General features: G+C 37.2%; 1 protein-coding gene across 1 annotated transcript in view; it reads left to right on the top strand.

The window, feature by feature from the left end:
• INPP5F (inositol polyphosphate-5-phosphatase F) overlaps positions 1–24,702 on the top strand; it is a 90,855-nt gene that overhangs the window by 56,224 nt on the left and 9,929 nt on the right. The window contains exons 4-15 of the mRNA XM_068548664.1: positions 788–916; positions 1,141–1,308; positions 1,426–1,482; positions 3,520–3,718; positions 4,262–4,441; positions 5,341–5,408; positions 10,300–10,424; positions 11,202–11,279; positions 12,178–12,298; positions 13,880–14,008; positions 19,832–19,949; positions 21,999–22,197. Of these exons, the coding sequence (XP_068404765.1) occupies positions 788–916; positions 1,141–1,308; positions 1,426–1,482; positions 3,520–3,718; positions 4,262–4,441; positions 5,341–5,408; positions 10,300–10,424; positions 11,202–11,279; positions 12,178–12,298; positions 13,880–14,008; positions 19,832–19,949; positions 21,999–22,197 (1,571 nt within the window). The remainder of the gene's footprint in view (positions 1–787; positions 917–1,140; positions 1,309–1,425; positions 1,483–3,519; positions 3,719–4,261; positions 4,442–5,340; positions 5,409–10,299; positions 10,425–11,201; positions 11,280–12,177; positions 12,299–13,879; positions 14,009–19,831; positions 19,950–21,998; positions 22,198–24,702) is intronic.

Consider the following 24,702-nt stretch of genomic DNA (forward strand, 5'->3'; position numbering starts at 1 on the left):
GTCTGCATATGGTTAATAGAATCCTTGTGTCCCTTTCAGAATATTTGCTTTGTGTGTTGAGCCACATGAAATTATATATAAAACGCTTGACTTTAACCAGGTAGTCCTCTGTAGAACCTCTGTGCCCTTCTCTTGTCGTAACACCTTCCCATCCTCTTCATCTCCTTTGTTGGTTGGACTGCACATTTCCTGCAGCCCCTACTTTCTGCTTCAAACTTAATCTCTGGACCCAAAGAGTGTGTTTTTATGCTGATTTCATTAGTGTGTGTGAGGATAGGAGGAGAGAGAGTGGTTGAAATGTCCAGCTTTTAAGATTCCCAATAGAGCAGACTCTTGGCAACTTCTCCCCCAAAACACTCAATTAACTAGCATGAATATTTAGCACATATTGCTCTAAAGAAATGTGGCTAGAGCATAGCATATGTGTATTTTGCACTATTTTTAATCTTTGATGCCAATTTTTAAAGCGTTAATGAATCCCAACCAGAGCATTTCATTCTTCAGTTATATTAGATAAGAACTTACTATGATCCTAACCTGAATTTTCTACCCCTAAATCCTAAGTATATCCTGCCCTGTATTCTTTGCTTATCCTCTATTGTAGCTTTCTAATCCTTGAAACCACAGCTGTGTTTTCTAATATCAGCTGTCTACTGGGTCATTTTACCTGCTCTTGAGGTTTTAACCACAATGCTTGAGGAGTAGTGACACTTCTGCACTCACACTTGAACATTAAGCAAGCAGATATTAGTAATAATGAATTCTCTTTCTCCTCCTAATTATTTAGCTCTGTAAGAAGCATCATTTTGGAATTAACAAACCAGAGAAGATTATACCATCTCCTGATGACTCAAAGTTTCTACTGAAGACCTTTACGCATATTAAATCCAATGTGTCTGCTCCTAATAAAAAGAAAGTAAGAGTTTAATTGATATGGGCTTAGAATTCATCTTTGATTAGTTTTAAATTGAGGGGTGACTTTCCTGCTAATAAACTTACTTTCAAACTACTTGTCATATTAAAGCACCATCTCTGCATATCCTTGGGATTATTTTTTACTTTTCTCCTAGGGAATTGTGTGGTATCCACACAATGCTTTACATTTAATTCCTGCAGTAATAGTAGATTAATTTCTTACAGGTTAAGGAAAGTAAAGAAAAGGAGAAGTTGGAGAGAAGATTACTTGAGGAGTTGCTGAAGATGTTCATGGACTCAGAATCCTTTTACTATAGCTTGACCTATGACCTGACCAATTCAGTGCAGAGGCAGAGTGCTGGGGAGAGGGAGCCCTGTCCCCTCTGGCAAAAGGTACCTCTCACAGCTCAGAGCAGGGTTTGCCACCAGAACAATTTATGGACCCGTTTGGCTTCTATAGGAGAACTGAAACAACACGTTTCTGAACTGTTTGTTTTCTACCTTTTCCAGGTCGATGACCGATTTTTCTGGAATAAATACATGATACAAGACCTTACTGAGATTGGTGTGAGTAGTTGTTTCTGAAATATTCTAAGGTAGTTTATAGTTGTTAGGCAAATATTTTTAAGTTATACTAAAATAAAAATTTTAAATCTCACGTAATGTTTTCCCCTGTAGAATGAGAATCATTTAGCTAGGGAAAACCAGGGCACTATTTTAAGGTAGTTCATAATTCGACTATATAGCCACAGGCTTATCTTTTTAGCAGGTTTCCATAGAACAGTCATAATTTAAGGCTGTGGAACTAATATCCATAGAGTTCCTGTAAAAGATATTTTGTTTGTACCCATTGGAAGTGTTGAAGCCCACTTTTCCTTTAGTGATACTAGTCATTTAATGTTCCTGTTTCCTCATATGGAAATTGGAGTAGACAAATCTCTAAAAATGTTCCAGTACTACAAGTATTCGAATCAGGGAAGACAGAGGATATGATTAGATTATTGCATGAGGTTCCTTCAGGTTTAATGATTACCTTCCTCCTTTACTCTGTCATGTATATTGGAGAATTATGACTGTCCAAAGACAATTCATTTATTCGGTCAATCAACCAGTATTTATGGAAAGCCTGCCATGTGCCAGTTACTGTTTTGGACACAAATTGAGCAAAAAGTTGAATAGGGTCACAGATTATCTTTTTCTTAACCTTTCAGAAAGTTGAAACCTTTTTTCTTTCTGTTTCTCCCTATTGGTGGTGGTCAGTATAAATGATTTTGACCTATGTATCTGGTGGTGTCTAAAACTAGATATCTATCATGGCTCACCTCTCTAAAATGTTCTTGCCTCTCTTTATGATGCTGATCAAACCATGACCACCAAAACTTAATGATAGGGGGAGAAAAATAAGGGTGTCTGTAATGAGTATTTGTCCTGTTTGCTGACATATTGAGCTCTAATGTGTTTTGCAGAGTTTTTGTCAGACACGTAGCATTACCATTTAAAACTGATGACTTACAATAAAGGTGGCATTTGGTAGCATACCTATCTCTGTTCCTGTTGAGAGTTTTGTATTTATTGCTAAAACAAAAATATAAATAATGAGAATGGTGATAAAAGTAATGAATGCAGATAGATCCTTTGCTTCACTATTTTCAACTCTAACCACCTTCCTAAGATCCTATCTGCAGGCTCCGTAAAACAAAACTGTGAGATAGGACCTGGAGTATGTGGTTGTGAAAGAAGGGGTGGATTTGAAGTTGATGCTGAGGTTAAGGCTAGATACAGATACGGAGATAGGAGGGAAAGAGGGACTAAGAACAACTTCTCTGGAGCACTTTTCATCCTTTACTGTCCCTGCATACAGTCGGTTGAGAAATCTGAGTATTCTTAGTCTGAAAAACTAAGAGGAAATCCCTAACTTTAAATAATACTCTCCTAATTACATTGGATGACTTTTTAAAATAAGATATTTATGGAAAGGATTCTTTTTTTGGTTCATTGACTACTTGGATTTTAGCTTGGCAGAGCAAGACTTTTTCTAAACTGGAAAGTAGAATAGACCTCTATGTTTCATAATAAAGTGATCAGAGTTGGTTGTATTTAATTAAAGGCTTAATACAATTGGGAGTTGAAAATCAACCTTTAAGCTTTATTTTCTTCTATACCAGCAGTAGGCAGGCACTGTGCCAAACACTTTTTAGATTTTACTCATTTAATCTTCACAACAACCTTATGAGGTTGTCGTTTTTCTTATTTCACAAAGCAGAATGCCAAGGCATGGCAAGTGCCATGTTAAGTGACTAGTTAAGTGATTCACCTGAGTGAGGAAGTAAGTGGTGGAGCTTGAATTTGTACCCAGCAGCTATGGTCCCTTTCAGGCAGCTCTTCTTGAATGACCACCATAAACAAAAGGAAAGGCTCTCACCTCCGCCCCCCTCCCTCCGTCCATTCCTTAGTGTTCTCCAAAAAGCAGAAAATATAGTTGAAGGATGGAAGGTTTCTGCTTCTAATAAACTAACAACAAGTATGTGCTAACTACTGCTTGGGTTTAAGAAAGTAGCAGTGCTGTACAGAATAGGGGCAACATGATGTTCATATTATTTTCAGACACCGGATGTGGATTTTTGGATTATCCCCATTATTCAAGGTTTTGTGCAGATTGAAGAACTTGTGGTTAATTATAATGAGTCATCTGACGATGAGAAAAGCAGCCCGGAGACCCCCCCTCAGGAGTCCACCTGTGTAGATGACATTCACCCACGCTTTCTAGTGGCTCTCATTTCACGCCGAAGTAGACACAGAGCAGGTGAGTGGAGGGCTGTAATAGTGTACAAATTAAATCCAGGCGAGAATGGAACATCTGCAGATGTATTGAAATGCTAATGACAATAATGGATTTGGAAACACAGTTGGCTTCAAAGTGCTCAGTGACTCTCAATAGTGTGATATAATTGGGGACCAAATTTTTGGAGAGAAGTGAATGGGAGAGAGTTAACAAAAGGTAAAAGAAAAGGAGGTATATATGTGGAAAAGAGCAGAAAGTCACTTGGGATGTGCTTCTAGATACCATTGTTCCTACTGACAGCCTGTATCACAGTAATAAATCCTTCCCAGGTGCTCGCACCTTTGGGAAAAACCTCCTCTTTCAGTTCACAGGAACTATCTCAGCTTCAACTTTTAAAAAACGATGAATAAAGGCATGATCTTCGGTAAGTTGATACTGTTCTGCCTGGCAGTTGCACATTAGATCCCCAAGCCTGTCCTGAAAGACACAGATTTGGTTAAGAAGCATATCTAGTGAGACTAATTTTTTTTTCAGTGTTGCTGTTTTGTTTTAATTTTCTTTTAGGAATGCGTTATAAACGAAGAGGAGTGGATAAAAATGGAAATGTTGCAAATTATGTGGAGACTGAGCAGTTAATTCATGTGCATAATCATACCTTGTCATTTATTCAAACACGAGGCTCTGTGCCTGTGTTTTGGAGCCAGGTTGGGTATCGATATAATCCAAGACCTCGGCTGGACAGAAGTAAGCCTGTCAGTTATTTGGTTTGCAGACGATGATTTCAGAGGGAGTTTTTAAAAATATTAGATACTTCATAGGTTTGGATTTGTTTTGCCAGATACTTCATTTAAAATAATAACTCATATGGTAAAATTTAATAGTGATATAATAATCACAAAAGTAATAATGGTTGTTGACGATTTAAGTAATTAACAATAAAAAGATTCCAAAATAGAGCAAAACAGAGCTTAATTCACAGATTTTAATTTGTTGTTTCTTTAAAGAATACTTTATTATATGCTTAATTTTGGAAAAGTGTAAATATGGCCAATATTTATAGAAGCAGGAAATATCTTAAATAAGACAGCATCTACAAGGAATAGATAGGATGCCTTTACTCACATGTTTTGCTGTGAAAGGTTTGTTGTTGTTTTAAATATTAAGGATTTAATTTCTTCCAGTATTTTAACTTTAGCACTGGAATAGCTCAGTCATGTCAATCTAATTAGATTACTGAAAGAGGCTGATTTTAAAAATTGTTTACAGAATATTTTTCTCTCAAAACAATTTATATTTGTGAGAATTCAGTAAAACTTCAGTTTTTAACATCCTTGTTTTAAAGGGGTTTTTATTAATTTATTATAAACTACATGAAACCTTTTCTGACAGGTTGGCTGGTTATATAAATAATAAATGTCATGGTTTCATAGTTGCCATCTTCAGTATTTCAGTTTAGTCTAATTGGGGGGAAAAAAATCAGATCTTCCGCTTAGCATTTCATTTTAAAATATTGGTTTTAGACAATCTTAGTTACATTTGGGCTGTCAATAAATTATGTAAAAGTAAGCGTAAAGGTGGAATAGACGCTAATTTCTGTGTTACACATGGGAAGGAAAAAAAGATTTTGTATCACTTCTTTGTAGGTGAAAAGGACACTGTCGCCTATTTCTGTGCCCATTTTGAAGAACAACTGAAAATTTACAAAAAACAGGTGGGATTTGATCTGTAGTAATAAGTGTTCCTTCATATTTTTAGAAATGGTTATGCATCTGTTTCTTTAAATTTCATGAAAATAATATACGATTCATAATTAAGCAAAATGGCATTTCTCGTGAAGTTAAAGAACACATAGCTAAGAGTGTTCTTACTATTCTTTAAGAATTACCATTGAGTCAGCTACTTTAGACTGTTTTTAGATGAGATTAATCTACTGTCAGTTACTACAATCTGAGAAGTTATCTAGAGTAGGATAGGAAAGGCATCTCTCAGTACCACCTATAGGTCCATCTCTTTGAGATAACAATTTGGTATGTATCCTTCAATATCTTTTTTCTCGGCCCACCTTTCTTATTTATTCATACACTTATATGTAGGTATGTGAACATATAAACCAAAATCAATTGAGAACTGTTAGGTGAAATACAAGTTCAATAAGATGACCAGATTTCATACAGATTAATATAGACTAATCAGTAACTCTCTTATCCATTAGCAATGACCAGTCTGAAGGTGTAATGCCATGGGATGCGTTTTTCTAACAGCAGCAAAAATAGGAAGAAATACCTGAAATCTACTGAACATACAAAAAAGATAGCATGTATATGGGGGCAAGGGTGTTGGGAGGGGAGGATTACTGAAGAACGTAAAAGAAGACTTGAATAAACGGAGAGAAAATATCATGTTCCTTGAAGGAAAGACTCAATATTGAATAGATTTCAGTGGTTAATATATAAATTTTGTGCAATCTCAAAGAAAGTCCCAGCAGGGAAATAAAAAGCAAACCCTCATATTGAAAAAAAATATAAAGTTTGTAGTAAGAGATAAAGGCAGGTAACTGGGGAAATGAGAACGCTCACACATTGCTGGGAGGGGCATAAGTTGCTATAGCCATTTTGAATGGTATTATCAATCAAAATAAAATATGCTTATACTGTTAATCCAGTAATTTGTCTTTTGATATCTATCCTACATACCATATACAGAAATCAGTTCCAGATGGATGTGGATCTAAATGTGAAAGGTTAAACAATAAGCCTTTTAAAGGAAAATATAGAACATCTTTTGACCTTGGGTCTTAAACAGGGCTTTAAAAGCACTAACCATAATGAAAAAAAAAAAAATAACTTTACTAAATGTTTAATTTTTACTAAAACTTTATTATTTACTGAAACTTTATATTGAATTATCAAATATTTTGAATATTAAAATACTACTATACATTATAAATACTATTTATTAAAATTAAATAGGACTTAAGCACCAACCATAATGAAAAAATTGATAAATTTGACTTCACTAAAATAAAAAAACTTCTGATTATTAAAAGGCACCATTAAGAGAATGGAAAGGCAATTCACAAAGCAGGAGAAGACATATATATGACAAAGGACTTTTATCTAGAGTACATTAAAAACTCCTATAAATCCATAAAAAAGGTGTACAGCCCAAAAGAAAATTGGACAAAAGACTTGAGCAGATCCTTCATGAAAAAAGATGTCCAAAGGCTGATAAACATGAAAAGGTGCTCCACGTCGTTAATCATCAGGGAAATGCAAACTAAAACCACCATTCACAAAACCAGAATGACTAAAATAAAAATGGTGGGAAGTACAAGTTTTGTCAAGGATGTGGAGCAACTGGAACTCTAATACAACACAAAAAAATTTAAATCTCCCTGAGAGAAACATGTGTTCAATCAAGGAGGCATGTATAAGCCTCCTTTATTGCAGCATAAAAAAACCCTAATTGTTCATCAGGAGGTCAATGGGTAAATAAAGTACAGCATATCTAAAGTGCTGAATACAAATGCTTAAAAATGATGAGGTACATCTGTGTGTACTAATGTGAATAGATCTTAAACTCATATAGTGGAGTGGGAAAAACTGCGTAACAGCATATGGCATGTTACCATTTAAAAAATCCCACAAAACAAAACTGTGTCATATGTAATTCTCTTCCGTATAATGTGTGTTCTCACCTACATATGGCATGCACATTTATATAGGAACGCACTTAGGTGGCCTGAAAGGGTACACATCAAGCTTGTAGTGGGAGTTACCTTCAGGGAAGGCTGTGGACTTAGGTTGTGGTCAGGAAGGATGTGACCTTTATCCACGTTTGAATTTTTTTACAATGTGAATAAATTTCATGTATTCGCAATATGTGTAATTATAAGTAGCATTGAAGAGAATAAACCATAATTTAAATGTAACACATAATCACTGTAAAAATTGAAGTAATACTGAGGTATGTAAAGGAAGTAGAAGAAATAACCTCCTCGCCACCCTCATTCCTGCTCCCTGTTGACTTTCACAACCTGTTTGTACACATCATACACATCAACTTTATAGACGTGTGTATTGAGCAGACACTTGTTCCTTTCTAATAGTACCCCAAGAGTGTTCTTTTATCCACCCTCATCCTCTGGGTAATTGCTCTCTGGGAGGTGGGCCTTCGGTCGGTGTGACTCAGTCATGGTGTCACTACTGTTGCTCTTGCCTGCGATTGGTATAGGCGTGGGCCTGTGTATGTTCTTGGCACTTTGGCCAACGAGGTCTGATGTGAAGGGAAGTCTGCTGGGAGGCTCTGGGCAAGATTTCCTGCTCTAATAAAAAGAGATACAGGGCTTCCCTGGTGGCGCAGTGGTTAAGAATCCGCCTGCCAATGCAGGGGACACAGGTTCGAGCCCTGGCCCGGGAAGATCCCACATGCTGCGGAGCAACTAAGCCTCTTCGCCACAACTACTGAGCCCACGAGCCACAACTACTGAAGCCTGCGTGCCTAGAGCCCGTGCTCCGCAACAAGAGAGGCCACCGCAATGAGAAGCCCGCGCACCACAACGAAGAGTAGCCCCCGCTCGCCGCAACTAGAGAAAAGCAACGAAGCAGCAACAAAGACCCAACGCAGCCAGAAACAATAAATAAATAAATAAGAGAGAACAGGAACCCACAGTCGGTCGCTCTGTGGTGGTTGTGTCTGGATTTGATTGGTACTGCTGCAGCTGTGTCAAGGCTAGGTCATTAGCCTGAGTATTGACTAATATGCCTAGGATGGCAGAACAAAAAGATAGAGCTGGTTTTGGTCACCATTGAATGAAGCAGTTCTGGAACCATGCAACCTCGACGTCTGCGGTTCAGAACAGATTTCCGTTCTGAGATTTGAGTCAGTAATTTGTCATTTGCAGCAAAAAACATCTTGACACATGCATATATACACATTCAAAATTTAAGTCAAAAGAGGTCTGTAAGCTATGGGATATACACTATTCTGCAACTATTTTCACTTAATAGCTCATGGCTATTACTTAACCATTTCTCCATTGGTGGACCTTTAGGATATAGTTTTTGCTATTCTAAAATTCTCCAGAAAACATCCTTTATATATTTTGGAACACTTGTGTGCTTTATAAAGTTCTAGAGGTGAAATGGCTGGATCAAACATTACATTTCTTTTAGGTTGATACCTACCACTCAGTTGCTTCCAAAAAGATCACACCAGTTTACACTCTCAGTAACAGTGGGAGCCAGTGCCCATTACCCCATATACTCACTAATGCTGTCTATATTTAGTGTTCAGCTTTTGCCTGTCTATAGGTGAAAACTGGTTTTCTGTTTTAAAATTTACATTTCTTTAAAGTTGTAGTCTCATGTTTATTGGCTATTTGTTTATCTTCTCTTGTGAATAAATCTCCTCTGTATCCTTTACCCATTTTTTTCCTTACTGAATTTATAGCACTCTTTATATATTAATGGTTTTTATGTTGCAGGTATATTCCCCTAGGTAGTCCTTTATTTTTTTTTTAACCTTTGCTTATACTGTCATTTAGTACACAGAGGTTTTATATTTTTATGTTGTCACATCTGTCCGTCTTTTCTTTACACTCTCTGGTTTTTGTTACGCTTAGAAGGTCATGTGCCATCCTTCAATTAGGGAAAATCATCCTAACATTTCGTCTAGCTTTTTTATAACTTGAAGAAAAAATATTTAGATCATTAATGCATCTAGAATTTATTTTGTGTATAATGAAGTGCAGAGGGCTAACTTAAGTCCCCCCCATGTAAACAGACAGTTATCCCAATAACATTTGTAGTACACCACTATAGTATAGTCCATATGTAGTCCACATATAGTATAGTCCATATTTCTCTCAGAATGATGTAACCATAGCTTAGATTCCTCAGTGTACATACGTCTGTCTCTAGGCCATCTGTCCTGTTCTGTTGAGTCATTCATTTTTCTGTACTGGTACCACAGTTTTAATCACTATACATTTAAAGTATGTTTTGCTCTCCAACGGGACGAGTCCTTTATTATTATTAGTGTTCATATATTTTCCTGTATTATTCACTCTTCCAGATAAACTTTAGAATTAACTTTCTAAGTCTGTAAAAAGATCCTGATTGAATTTTGATTGGGATTGTTGAGTATATAGATTAACCTAGGGAGACTTGACATCTTTACAATATTGAATCTTGCCATCTAGCACCATGGTGTGTCTCTCCATTTATTCAGGTTTTCTTTTACATGTTTCAGCAAAGCTTCATAGTGTCCAGTATGCGGGTCTTGTATATTTCTTTAAAAATTATTCTAGAGATTTAAAATATCTGCTATCATAATTTGTTTTCATTATATATTCTAAGAGGTTATTGCAAATGTATAATGTGTAAAAAAGCTATTCATGCCATTGATGTAAATTCTCATAAACCTAAATGTAACAAATCAAAATCTAATTTTATAGGGAAAAAAAAATTGATGCTTGAGTGGATTAATTTCTGAGCCTGGCTATAAATTATTTCTAAAACATAATTCTAAATAAATTCAGTAAAAATCATGAGTCTAATGTCTGATTAAAGTAAATTTTTTCCTTTTCTTTACTCTCACAGGTTATTATTAATTTGGTAGACCAGGCAGGAAGGGAGAAGATAATTGGCGATGCTTACCTGAAACAGGTGTTGCTCTTTAACAACTCACACCTCACTTACGTTTCATTTGACTTCCATGAGCACTGGTAAGATGGCTTCCTGAGATGAGTTTTGATCAGTTCCAATGTTTGTGGTAGACACTGCCACAGGGACCTTAGTTTTTCTTCTCTTTATTGGGAAGAAAATCTTGTTCTCCTCATTGTTAGAAAGGAAAGGACTATCATTTGTTTACTTAGTTCCATTTTCATACGGGTTTTATTTTGCCTAAAAATGTAAGTTAATTCTTCCTGAAATATTTACAGTCTTTTTGTTCCAAAATGACTTGGAGACTTAGAGTCCCTTTTTTCCTTTTATCCTTCAGTTAAAGAATTTCTGGAACTTTTCCTTTCTGCTTGAGTTTGAGCCTGGCAGGAGTAATAGTGTTCCCTTACTTAAAACTCATCCTGCTGGCTCATCTTTATACTGTTAGTAATACTGCTCTCCCTTGGGATAACCCCACTAGAGTTTGCTCTGGAAAAACAACAATCATTTTGATGGTAATTTTAACTTGTGTGTATTCTGAAAGCAAATTTCTTCTGTCATAATCCTGACTCTAATGTGGGTTCATTTACCTAGGTATTGAAAATTTTGGTGGGGAAAGAAGCTTCTGATGGCTGTGATATGTTTCAGTGTATTCTTAAGCATATTTTCTTTCATGATGAAAATTAGTTATAAATATTTATGTAATTGCCTATTTAAAGTAGTGTTATTCTCATATTTATAGTAATAATTTTCTTTCATTTTTCCAAATAACCTTAGATATCATATCTTAAGCTTAAGAAAATTATTAAAGTTTTCTTTTTTCCTTTTGGCATGTATTTTAGCCGAGGAATGAAGTTTGAGAATGTTCAAACACTAACAGATGCCATTTATGACATTATTCTTGACATGAAGTGGTGTTGGTAGGTATTTCGTAAGAAATCAGTTTGACAGACTCTTGGTCTGTGAAATCATATGTATTTGTCTAGTACCACTAAGTGTTAAAATAATAGCAGGCTGAGAAAGGATTTTTGTTTTTCTTGTTTTGCTTCCCAATTCCTAGTCTCCTTTTCAAAAGCGTGTGAGTCATTAGGCATTGTTAGCTTTGAACAGGGAAAAGGTGTCAGGTGGTCAGCAAAATGGAGTGAAGTGCTCTGTGACTATTCTTTAATTCCTTCTAACGCTCCATGATCTACATTTCTTCTTGGTCCCTAACATGGGAAGGAAGGTTTAGAGGTATTTGGTCCCAGTTTTGAGACATTTAAAAATTATCAGAGAAGGAAGTTGATTCTTCAGGGGAGATGTAGGAAGAAGTTGGCTTAAAGGACAGGAGAGAACATTTGATTAGATTTTAAGGCCACAGGTGGCTAGAGAAGTTAGATGAGTGAGGCATGCTGCATGACTTCTCACTGGGTGATAGAGTGAATTAGTCTGTTCAAGCTAATTTAGATGCATTTCTACTTGAAGTCAAAAAGGAGGAACAGGATGGTGTTTTAAAGTGCCTTCTGGTTTTAAATGTGTAGAAAAGCATAACAAGGGGTTGTGTCAGCTCTGCCTAGTCGTTGTGTGACTCAGGCAAGTCACTCTTCCTGTACCTGTTTTTTTTTCCCAAAAATGGAGATAATATCTTCCTTGTCGAGTTATTGTGTAAATTAACAATAACGTCTACAAAGGTCTCAGTAATGCCTGCCACATAATAATATTCTAAGCAAATTGATGACCAATGTTGCTGTTGTTATTATTATACTGTGAAGAATTGTGGGTTTTGAAAAATTTAAAGTATTTCATATTGTAAAGTAATTCCATACTGTTTTTGAAAAGGGTTGATCAAGCTGGAGTAATATGTAAACAAGAAGGGATTTTTCGAGTTAATTGCATGGACTGCCTGGATCGCACCAATGTGGTCCAAGCTGCCATTGCACGAGTGGTCATGGAACAGCAGGTAATTTGGAGTCCACTGGATTGTAAATGTTCAGTTTTAATTTTTTTTCACATGTAAACCAGTAACTAAAATCTTTGTTCCATAGAACATTTACAGCATGCAAACATCCTTGTTGCTTTAAAACCTGGAAAGTACAGCCTTTCCTAGAAATCAGTTGAATCAAGTGGCCTTTTCTTAAGTACTCATTTCCAAAATGTGAGGCCCAGCATTTAAAATTGTACTGGGTGGCACTGTGTAGTCATCTACCTTTTCCTCTCAGCTCCAAACGCTCGCTTCTGTATTTGGGGCGTGGGGTCTGCACACCACCTTTCTGCTTAACTAGCTGGTTCCATGTCAGGCTCTGCCAATAGAGGGCATTAAAGGAAAACCAGGAGGCTGGAGGAGGACAAGGGGACAAGTTTCTTCACCTGTGTTATATTCCCATCATCAGCACCCTCTCTGTGGCTTTGGTTCCTCTGGCACCACAGAACCAGCCTCTTCCCTTTGTGCCCCAACCCTGCTGTTTCCTGGAGTCATTATATCTCTTACCTCAGTGTCCCCTTTTAGATCTTTCAGCCCTGTAACACCTGGGTAATGAATTCCCAAGGTTGACATTCCTAGCATGTTCTTTTCTCCTGATAGAACCTTGTGACTATCCTTTGGGTATGCCTTCTACTGTCGCACTGAAGCAGCCAGGCTTTGGAGATCAAGCCCTGGCCCTAGCACATACAAGGTGTTGACCCCATGCAAAGAATTCAACCTCTCCAAACTTCTATCTCCTCATCTATAGATGGGGGTAATAAGAGTATTGATTGCATAGGGTGGTTATGAGGAGTCAATGAGATAATTTATTTTAAAAAGCTCGGACTTCCCTGGTGGCGCAGTGGTTAAGAATCTGCCTGCCAATGCAGGGGACATGGGTTCGAGCCCTGGTCCAGGAAGATCCCACATGCCATGGAGCAACTAAGCCCATGCACCACAACTACTGAGCCTGCGCTCTAGAGCCCACAAGCCACAACTACTGAGCCCACGTGCCGCAACTACTAAAGCCCGCATGCCTAGAGCCCATGCTCTGCAACAAGAGAAGCCACTGCAATGAGAAGCCCACGCACCGCAATGAAAAGTAGCCCCTGCTCACCACAAATAGAGAAAGCCCATGCGTAGCAACGAAGACCTAATGCAGCCAAAAATAAAATAAATTTATTAAAAAAAAAAAAGCTCTTAGAATGTGGCACCAGACTTAACATTTATTGGGCACTTACTGCTCTGCTACTATTAATGTTATTGTTGTTTCTATATGATTTTTTGATGGTTAGTTTCACTTCATAGCCAAATTTAAAAGAAAGACAATATATAATAGTATGAGTCTACACATTAAAAATTACAGCAAAACAGTATAAATTTTTCTATTTATTCAGATGTAGCAATTCATAAAGCTATCTTTCAAGTGGTGCTTAATTTTGAAAAAGTCTGAAAACATCATGTTTTTAAATTTAAGGGTCCTAAATTGTACATGCATATGCTTCCTTTCTCTGCAGTATACATTTTATGCTATAGTGTCCTGGCTTATATGCAGTTAATCTACCAATGTATTAATTTTAGCTGAAAAAATTAGGTGTGATGCCCCCCGAGCAGCCACTACCGGTGAAATGCAATCGAATTTATCAGATAATGTGGGCCAACAATGGTGACTCCATTAGCAGACAGTATGCTGGGACAGCTGCCCTGAAGGTAAGTACCTGCAGCCAGCATCTGTGGGTATTATGTGGGACACAGGGTATAGTTTAAAACCAACTTGGTTTTTGAGAGAAAAGTACATGGGTTTCAGGTGGTAGGTGTATGTAGTTGACTCCTTTCTGGAATGTTTGGGTAAGGCAGGGGTCACACGTTCAAATTCTGCAGATGCCAGGTAATGTGACCCATTAGATTAAAGGGAGAGATGGGCTGTGTGGACCTGAGGAAGAGCATATGTTGTCTTAGGAAGGTGCTGTTCTGCTACTTCCTAATGGGGATGGAGGCCCAGTGTTGCTAGACCTCCCAGTTTTCAAGGGAGTTCGGAAAGTTGGAATTTTATGTATAATGGTTAAAACTTTATACAGACAAAATAAAACATGTCTATGTTGGTGGGATTTGGGTCCCTGGTATAATTTGCCTCCTCTGAACTTGAATCCCAACCCTGCCTCTTACTAGCTCTGTGACTATGGGCAAGTCACTTAACTTCTCTGTGTCTGTCTCTTCATTTGTAAAACAGGAATAATACTAGGCCCACTTCAAAAAATTGGCATGGGATTATATGAGTTAATAACATGTTAGAGCTTAGACCATTCCCTGACACATAGTAAATGTTGAAGAAAAGTTTTATTATCTTTTTGTGATTGTTATACATAAAGTCTTTTGAGGATCCTACCAAGCTGATCTTCACAGAATTTAATGTAAATGTAAACTGTAGTCACTGGTCACTAAATACTCCCTCTGTGGGCAATAGGAGGTGGTTGAATTAGCTTAAATTAGGTTTATGTTAATTTTCCTTCAAGGTAATAGTTCACCCCAGGATATTTGTTATAACAAATTGTACCATCGAGAGCTCAACAAGCATCAGATTATCCATCTTTTAGTTGGGTGATGAATGTCAAAAAGCTTTTTGTTAATTAAGGAAACTGAACTTTAGAAATCCTTGTGCAAGTTATTGTTTAAAGAGGAGTACTACTTATGCACTCAACGTCAGAGCACCTAAATATATAATGCAAATACTAATAAAACTAAAATGAGAAATAAACAGCATTACAATAATAGTAGGGGACTTTAATAGCCCACTCTCAGCAATGGATGGATTATCCAGGCAGAAAATCAATAAAGAAACAACGAATTTGAACAACACTATAGACCCTATGGAGCTAACAGACATACAGAACATTCCATCCACCAACAGTAGAATACACATTTTTCAGAAGCACAAACGAAACATTCTCCAGGATAGATTATATGTTAGGCCACAAAACAAGTCTCAGCAACTTCAAGAAGATAGAAATTATATCAGGTTTCTTTTCTGAGCACAGTGGTATGAAACTAGAAATCAGTTAACAGGAGGAAAATTGGAAAATTCACAAATATGTGGCAATTAACATACTTCTGAACAACAGATGGATTAAAGAAGAAATCAAAAGGGAAATCAAAAAATATCTTGAAACAAATTAAACTGGAAACACAACATACCAAAATTTATGGGACACAGCAAAAGCAGTTCTAAAAGGAAAATTTATAGCTATAAATGCCTATATTAAGAAAAAAGGAAGATCTCAATCCAACAATTAAACCTCAAGGAACTAGAAAAAGAAGAAGAAACTAAGCCTAAAGTTGGCAAGAGGAAGGAAGTAATAAAGATTAGAACAGAAATAAGTGAAATAGAAAATAGAAAAACAATAGAAAAGATCAACAAAGTTAAAAGTTGGCTGTTTTGAAGAGATAAACAAAATTGACAAACTCTTAGCTAGGCTAACCAAGGAAAAAAGAGAGAGAACTCAAAATTATAAATGAAAGAGATATTACAACTGATACCACAGAAATACATAGGATTATGAGACTACTATGAATAGGCATATACCAACAAATTGAACAATTTAGAGGAAATGGATAAACTCCTAGAAACACACAACCTACAAGACTGAATCATGAAGAAACAGAAAATCTGAATAGACCAATGAGTAAGGAGATCGAATCAGTAATCAAAAAGCTCCCAATGAAGAAAAGCCCAGGACTAGGTGGTTTCACTGGTGAATTCTACAAACACTTAAAGAAGAATTAATACCAGTCCTTTTCAAACTCTTTTCAAAAAATAGAAGAGGGAACACTTCCAAACTATTTCTATGAGGCCCTGATACATAAGCTAGATAAAGACACAACAAGAAAACTCTGAGCCCATGTCCCTGATTATTATAGATACAAAAATTCTCAACAAAATACCAACAAACCGGGGCTTCCCTGGTGGCGCAGTGGTTGAGAATCTGCCTGCCAATGCAGGGGACACGGGTTCGAGTCCTGGTCTGGGAAGATCCCACATGCCGCGGAGCAGCTAGGCCCGTGAGCCACAATTACTGAGCCTGCGCGTCTGGAGCCTGTGCTCCACAACAAGAGAGGCCACGATAATGAGAGGCCCGTGCACCGTGACAAAGAGTGGGCCCCACTTGCCGCAACTAGAGAAAGCCCTCGCACAGAAACGAAGACCCAACACAGCCATAAATTAATTAATTAATTAATTAATTTAAAAAAAATACCAACAAACCAAATTCAGCAGCTCATTAAAGGGATCATATTCCATGAGGAAGAGGGACTTATCCCTGGTTCAGAATTTGAAAATCAATAAATGTGTTACACCACATCAATAGAATGAAAGACAAAAATCATATGATCATCTCAATAGATGCAAAAAAAAAAGCATTTGACAAAATTCAAAATCCTTTCACCCGGTGGTGAAAACTGAAAGCTTTCCTCTCAGATCAGGAACAAGACAAAGGTGCTCACTTTTACCACTCCTATTCATCAAAGTGCTGGAAGTCCTAGCCAGAGCAATCAGGCAAGAGAAAGAAATAAAAAGCATCCAAATTGGAAGGGAAGAAGTTACGTTGTCTTGATTTGCAGGTGGTGTGTTCTTATGCAGTTGACCTTTGAACAACATGGGTTTGAATTACACGGGTCCACTTTATATGTGGATATTTTTCAATTGTAAATACTGCAATACTACACAGTCTGTGGTTGGTTGAATCCCTGGATGTGGAGGAAATGTGGATACAGAAAGCCGACTATAAGTTATACAGAGATTAACCTCCACATTGTTAAAGGGTCAACCTTATATAGAAAATCCTAAAGACTCCACCAGAAAACTATTAGAACTAATAAATGAATTCAGTAAAGTTGCAGGATACAAAATCAACCTACCAAAATCTGTCGTTTCTATACACTAATTGAGATTATCTAAAAAAGAAATAAAATAATCCCATTTACAGTAGCATCAAAAACAATAAAATAGTAAGGAATAAATTTAACCAAGAAAGTGAAAGATCTGTACACGAAAAACTGTAAGACCTTGATGAAAGAAATTGAAGAAGGCACAAATAAACGGAAGATAGCCCAGGTTCATGGCTTGGAAAAATTAACATTAAAATATTACCCAAAGCCATCTCCAGATTCAGTATAATCTCTATCAAAATTCCATTGGCATTTCCCACAAAAATAGAAAAAAAATCCTAAAATTCATGTGGAACCACAAGAGACCCCTAATAGCCAAAGCAATCCTGAGAAAGAACAAAACTGGAGATATCCCACTTCCTGATTTCAAACTATATTACAAAGCTGTAGTAATCAAAACAGTACTGGCATAAAAACAGGCACATAGACTAATGGAATAGAACCGAGAGCCCAGAAATAAACTCCCACAATCAGTCAACTAATAATTTGACAAGGGAGCCAAGAATATTCATCAGGGAAATGATAGTCTCTTCACTAATGCTGTTGGGAAACTGGATATTCACATGCAAAATAATTAAACTGGACCCCTATCTTACACCATTCACAAAAATTAACTCAAAATGGATTAAAGACTGTAAAACCTGAAACTTTAGTTTACTCCTACAAGAAAACATAGGGAAAGTTCCATGACATTGATCTTAGCAATGATTTTTTGGATGTGACACCAAAAGCACAAGAAGAAAAGTAAAAATAAGTGGGACTACATCCAAAAAAAAAACCTTTTGCATAGTAAAATAAATAATCAACAAAATGAAAAGACAACCCATGGAATGGGAGAAAATATTTGCAAACCATATGTCTGAGAAAGGGTTAATATCCAAAATATGTAACGAAGTAATGCAACTCAATAGCAAAAAACAAATAATCTGATTTAACAACAGGCAAAGGACCTGAACAGCCATTTTTCCAAAGAAGATATACAAATGGCCAACAGGTACATAAAAACGTGCTCAACATCAGTAATCATCAGGGAAATGCAAATCAAAACCACAGTGAGCTATCACCTCCCACCTGTTGGAATGGATGTTATCTAAAAGACAAGAGATAACAAGTGTTGGGAGAAAAGGTAACCCTTGTGCATTGTTGGTGCAAATGTAAATTGGCATAGCCACTGTGGAAAATGGTAAGGAAGTTCCTCAAAAAATTAAAAATGGAGTTACCATATGATCCAGCAATCTTATTTTATGAGTATATATCCAAAGAAAATGAAATCAGTATGTCACAGAAATACCTGTACTCCTGTGTTCATTGTAGCACTATTCATAATAGTCAAGACCTGGAAACAACGGATGAATGGCTAAAGAAAATGTGTGTGTGTGTGTTTGTGTATACAAAATGTGTGTGTATATATATAATGGAATATTCAGCCATAAAAAAGAAGAAAATCCTGATATTTGCAGCAACATGGATGAACCTTGAGGACATTACGTTAAGTGAAATAAGGCAAACAGAGAAAGACAAATACTGCATGATCTCACTTATATGTGGAATTTTAAAAAGTCAAACTCATAGAAACATTGAGTAGATTGGTGGTTACCAGAGGATGGGGAAAATGGGAGATATTGGTCAAAGAGTACAAACTTTCATTTATAAGTTCTGGGGATCTAACGTACAGCATGGTGACTATAGTTAACAGTACTATATATATACACACACATATATCAAATCATCACATTGTACACCTTAAACTTATACAATGCTACTTGTCAATTATACAAAGCTGGAAAAAAAAGAGGAACACTTTTTTTCCTTTGATATTAAAATTCTTTGGATGCAGCATTCATGTCTCTCTCTTCTATAATAGATTCATGTTGCTAAATTAATATTTCCTGCGAATGACCTAATTGGCAACGTGTTCTTCCTAAATTGTCAATTTTAGGACCAGACTTGTTTCCAAGATTGCCTTGGATAGAAATAGTGGGGTTGGGATGGGGGAGAAAGAGACTATGCTTTCCTTGCCTTAAGTTTAAGTCGCTACCTCTCTAGGGACTTGCTCTGACACCTTTGTTGTGAAAACCAAGAGAAACAAAACAATTAAATCTTCATTGGATCATTCTACAGGGATTGTAATGTGCAGCAAGGTATGGAAACCTATGCTCTCTCTATATATACACACAAAACCACATACGCAGGTTAAATTCCATTATAATAAGCTCTAGGGAACTGTCTGCATTTTCCCACATCAGAAATTTGTGTGTTTTGAATATCATACCAGTTGGAGGTTTGAAAATCTTTTTGTTGTTTTGTTTATTATATAATAAGTTTTGACCTGTAAATTCTAGATATTCTACAGATTGCCAAGAATGGCTTTACCTTAAGGCACAGTCTAACTGTGGAGGCTTTATGCCACCAATAGCATGTTTAATTGTTTGACATGCTTGGATCCGAGTCAAACACTAGTAGATATTTTAATTACATTATTTGGAAATTATAAAACCCTATAGAATTCCAGTCTTGAATCAAAAGCCCACATTGACTTCAGGAACATTTTTGTGTTTGAATAAATTGTTAAAGTGACTTTTTCCTTGACAGGGTGACTTTACAAGGACAGGAGAAAGGAAGTTAGCAGGAGTTATGAAAGATGGTGTTAACTCAGCAAATAGGTATTACCTGAATCGATTTAAGGATGCTTATAGGCAAGCTGTTATAGGTAAGGAACATAAATGCCTTTCTCGCTCTCAAATTTGTTATTCTTTCTGTGACTAACCTTTTACAGTAACCAACTTCATTAACATAGTTCATATGTTGTATAATATATTTGTGTCTCTGTGTTGAACGTCTTACCCAATAAATCAAATTTTTTTTTAAATATTTTATTTATTTATTTGGCTGCATTGGGTCTTAGTTGCAGCATGTGGGACCTTCGTTGCGGCATGCAGGATCTTTCATTGCGGTGCACGGGCTTCTCTAGTTGCGGCATGCAGGCTTCTCTCTAGTTGCAGTGTGTGGGCTAAGTAGTTGTGGTGTGCAGGCTTAGTTGCCCCATGTCATGTGGGATCTTAGTTCCCCAACCAGGGACTGAACCCGCGTCCCCTGCACTGAGAGGCGGATTCTTTTTTTTTTTTTTTTTAATATTTATTTGTTTGTTTGTTTTGGTTGCACTGGGTCTTAGTTGCGGCAGGTGGGCTCCTTAGTTGTGGAATGCGAACTCTTAGTTGCGGCATGCATATGGGATCTAGTTCCCTGACCAGAGATCGAACCCGGGCCCCCTGCGTTGGGTATGTGTAGTCTTATCCACTGCGCCACCAGGGAAGTCCCTGGAAGGCGAATTCTTAACCACTGGACCGCCAGGGAAGTCCCTACAAGTTTAGAGTTTGACACATTTTTTAGGCTGGAGCAGCAAAAGAAACCGCTCATTTCCATACGTATTTGTCAATTTGATATTCATGTGACAGAAGGCAGGGTTGAGGCTCCTGGAGTATGGAATAAGGTGCCCTAAAACCTCATCAGCTAAAAACTCCATATTCTATTTGTTTTCCCATTACTCAAGGCTGAGAGAGAAAAACGCGATGATTTTCTTTCTTCGTATAATGTTTATCATGTGTTCTTGCTCTGGACAAATATAGCATCCTTTCTTATAAGCATGATTTAACAGGGTATTAGGGTATCAGATTTAGAGATTATCCTAACCAATTCCTATCACTATTTAAGAAAAGAAATGGAGGGTAGATTGCCAGTGGAATTCATGCCTTGGCATATTTTAACTTTAATTTTCATGAAAGTATTACCTTTTAGGATTAAAGTAAATGTAGAGTATTCTGGATTAGAATCAAATGTAACAGCTTGTCATATGGTCTCTAAGAATATTTTTTAAATCCTATTTTTTTAACCTGATTATTTAGTATACATGAAATAGTAGGGCCTATGCATAGACAATTGAGGAATTTGAGAAGTCTGGTGTAATTAAGTTTGGTTCATTTGCCACACATAGGGTGCATGCTGATAGGAAAATTGGATTTTAGCAGTTTATTCGAGGAAAAATAAGATGCCTTTCTTTCTGTTGGTTGATCTAGTGCCTCAGTTATGTCATTGAGGAGGCATGTTCTGTTCCTCTCTCAATTTGACGATCAGTCGCATTGGCTTCATCCTAACCCTGAAGCTGCATCTTTTCAAGTTTAAGAGAGAGGGGCCAGTAGCGGTCTGGGCTTACTGCTTCCCTGTAAAGGGCCAGTGGTTGGCAGATCTCTCCCAGAAGCCTCCTCCAGTCTTGCAGCCCCAAACAAGCACAGGGAATGGGATTACAATGATTCTGTTAAGCCTTGAGCTGCATGCTGTACCAGGAAGAAGTTAGCTTGTCTGTTCAGTTCCTTTGCCCATTTTAAAATTGGCTTATCTGTCTTTTTTGGAATTCTTTTTTGGAATTCTTTATATATTCTTGGATACAGGTCCCTGATCAGATAGATGATTTTTAAATATTCGCTCCTATTCTGTGGGTTGCCTTTTAATTTTCATGACATTGTCCTTTGAGACACAAAAGTTTTTAATTTTGATGGTGTCCAGTTTGACTATGTTTTTTCTTTTGTGGCTTGTGATTTTAGTTTCATATCTAAAGAAAACCATGCCTAGTTCAGGGTCACAAAGATTTATGCCTATGTTTTTTTAATGAGTCTTATTATTTTAGGTCTTGTATTCTCTTTTGCTTTTTAAAAATGCATTAGTAAACTAAGAAGATGATAGATATTAACACTTTCTACTCTAGATTTGATGCAAGGCATTCCGGTGACAGAAGATCTTTATTCCATATTTACCAAGGAGAAAGAGCATGAAGCTTTGCATAAGGAAAATCAGAGAAGCCACCAGGAACTAATTAGTCAACTCTTACAAAGTTACATGAAGTTACTGCTGCCTGATAATGAAAAGTTCCATGGGGGCTGGGCCCTCATTGACTGTGACCCCAGGTGAGTTGGAGTGGTGTCCTGGTAACTAACGTGCTTTCTGATGCTGCTAATTTGTCCTAATTATTGCTAGCAATTGCCCATAGAACTGTGGGCATGGATGCATAGTTCATGGCAGTTCTCAAATACATGGCTGGTACTAAGGCAAGCTAAGGCACTCACCTTGGCCATAAAATTAAGGGGGCACTAGCAATATTTGATTTTTAAAAAACCCAGATTGTGAAACTACAGTTCAAAGCTTGTTTTGTGAGTTCTCCCCTGCCCCCAACCCCACTCCATGCCCCAGAATCTAGGTTTATTGTTATTAATGCACAAAAGTGAGTGTACCAAGAGGTTTAATGATGCTAGTTACTTTGGGTTGTAAAGTGGCCCTGGTCTTTCATAAAATAAATAGGCCAACTAATACTTAACGTTCTTTTCTAAACAAAAACCATCCAGTTTCAAGTGGTTCTTTAAAATACCAACTGAATGGCAGGATCCAAATTCATCCACCAGATTGAATGCTTGCTTTCAGGCTAAAATCTAAAATTATAATTTTCAATATTACGAATCAGAAACACTTTAGAAAATTCTAGACCAAGCTCTGAGAATAAAAGGCTCTATTTAGATTTTATTTTACATTTCATATGCTTTTAATAAAAGGGGCATAAAATAAGCTTGAAAGAACAATAGGACGCAAGGTAGTATACATATATTAAAATGAGTAAAAGGCAACATTGACTGTAGGTTCATAGGGAAACTTTCCGTGACTTTAATTCCATGGATTATTTCGCTTTGATAGTTAGTATTATATGTATGGATGCAATTTTTGTACTCTTAAAAATGAGGTTTTCCTCACACACAACTAAGCAGAAAATTTCTGTGCTCTTATAAGCCATTTGGTAAAAAATTTTTATTCATGTACGTTAGTTGTTGTTTTTAAAATAGCAGTCCAACTTAATGCAGCACAAAACAAACAAAAACTCCCAAAAGGTAGTACTTTTAATTCCCATTCAGAAATAACTGCAGGTATCACATCTGCATTTTGCTTGAGTTTTAACTTTGCACTTCACTTTTTTGAAGGTGTCGTGATTGTCAATCTCATTTTCCTTAGATCAAGTGTTTTGGGTTTTTTTTAATTTTATTTTTGGCTGCGTCGGGTCTTCGTTGCTGCGTGCGGGATTTTCTCTAGTTGCAGCGAGTGGGCGCTGCTCTTCGTTGCGGTGCGCAGGCTTCTCATTGGGTGGCTTCTCTTGTTGCAGAGCACGGGCTCTAGGCGCGCGGGCTCTAGAGTGCAGGCTCAGTAGTTGTGGCGCACAGACTTAGTTGCTTTGGGGCGTGTGGGATCTTCCCGGACCAGGGCTCGAACCCGTGTCCCCTGCATTGGCAGGCGGATTCTTAACCACTGCGCCACCAGGGAAGTCCCTAGAACTGTCCTTCTTATTAGAGATACTTTGTGGTTATCATCCTTTCTAACACTGCTAAGATTTCTTTAAATTTGCTACTGGTATTTATCTTCATTTGCAAGGCTTAAAGATTTTCCAGGTGGTGGATAGTTTTCCCTTTCTCTTGAAGGGAGATGTTTGGAAACTTGCTCTTTGGCTCTCTGAGTTTGCTATAGAGCCTTTGTACAGTCCGTCTACTGAGCCAGAGATGTGGACCCAGAACAGGCAGCCCCTGGTGGAGGACAGCAAGAGGTAGCTCTGGGAATGGCTTTGGGGGCTCAGGTCCCCAGACAGCCAGCGGTGAGTTCAGCCCCTTGGGCTTGTGGGCTTCAGCCATCAGCACCTGTCTGCCTCAGTCTGTGTGTGTGGTTTTTAAAAACACCTTTATCAAGATGTTATTCATATAGCATATAATTCGCCCATTTAAAGCGTACAATTCAGTGGTTTTTAGAATATTCACAGAGTTGTGCAACCATCACTTTGGTCAGTTTTAGAACATTTTTATCACCACAAAGAGAATCCGCATACTCTATCCCCACCCTCACCCCCTAAGCAACCACTGATCTATTGATACTTCTCTCTCTCTGGACTCGTGTATTCTGGACACTTTATATAAATGTAATCATGTAATATGTGGCCTTTGTGACTGGCTTCATTCACTTAGCATAATGTTTTCATGGCTCATAGGCGTTGTGGCATGTATCAGAACTTCATTCCTTTTTATGGCTGAATAGTATTTCATTGTATGGATAGATCACATTTTGTTTATTCAGTCTTCCTTTGGGCATTTATGTTTCCACCTTCTGGCTATTCTGTTGTAAATAGTGATGCTGTGAATACTCATGCACAAGTTTTTGTTTGAGCACCTGTTTTTCGTTTGGGTGTATACCTAGGAGGGGAAATTGCCAGGCCACATAAAATTCTATGCTTAACTTTTGAGAAACCACCAAACTATTTTCCACAGTGGCTGCACCATTTTACATTCCTACCAGTAATGTAGGAGGGTTCCAGTTTTTCCATGTCCTCACCAACACTTGTTTTCCATGGTTTTTTATTGTAGTCATCCTAGGGGGTGTGAAGTAGT

This window comes from Eschrichtius robustus, chromosome 7, assembly GCF_028021215.1.
Source record: "Eschrichtius robustus isolate mEscRob2 chromosome 7, mEscRob2.pri, whole genome shotgun sequence".
Lineage (NCBI taxonomy): Eukaryota > Metazoa > Chordata > Mammalia > Artiodactyla > Eschrichtiidae > Eschrichtius > Eschrichtius robustus.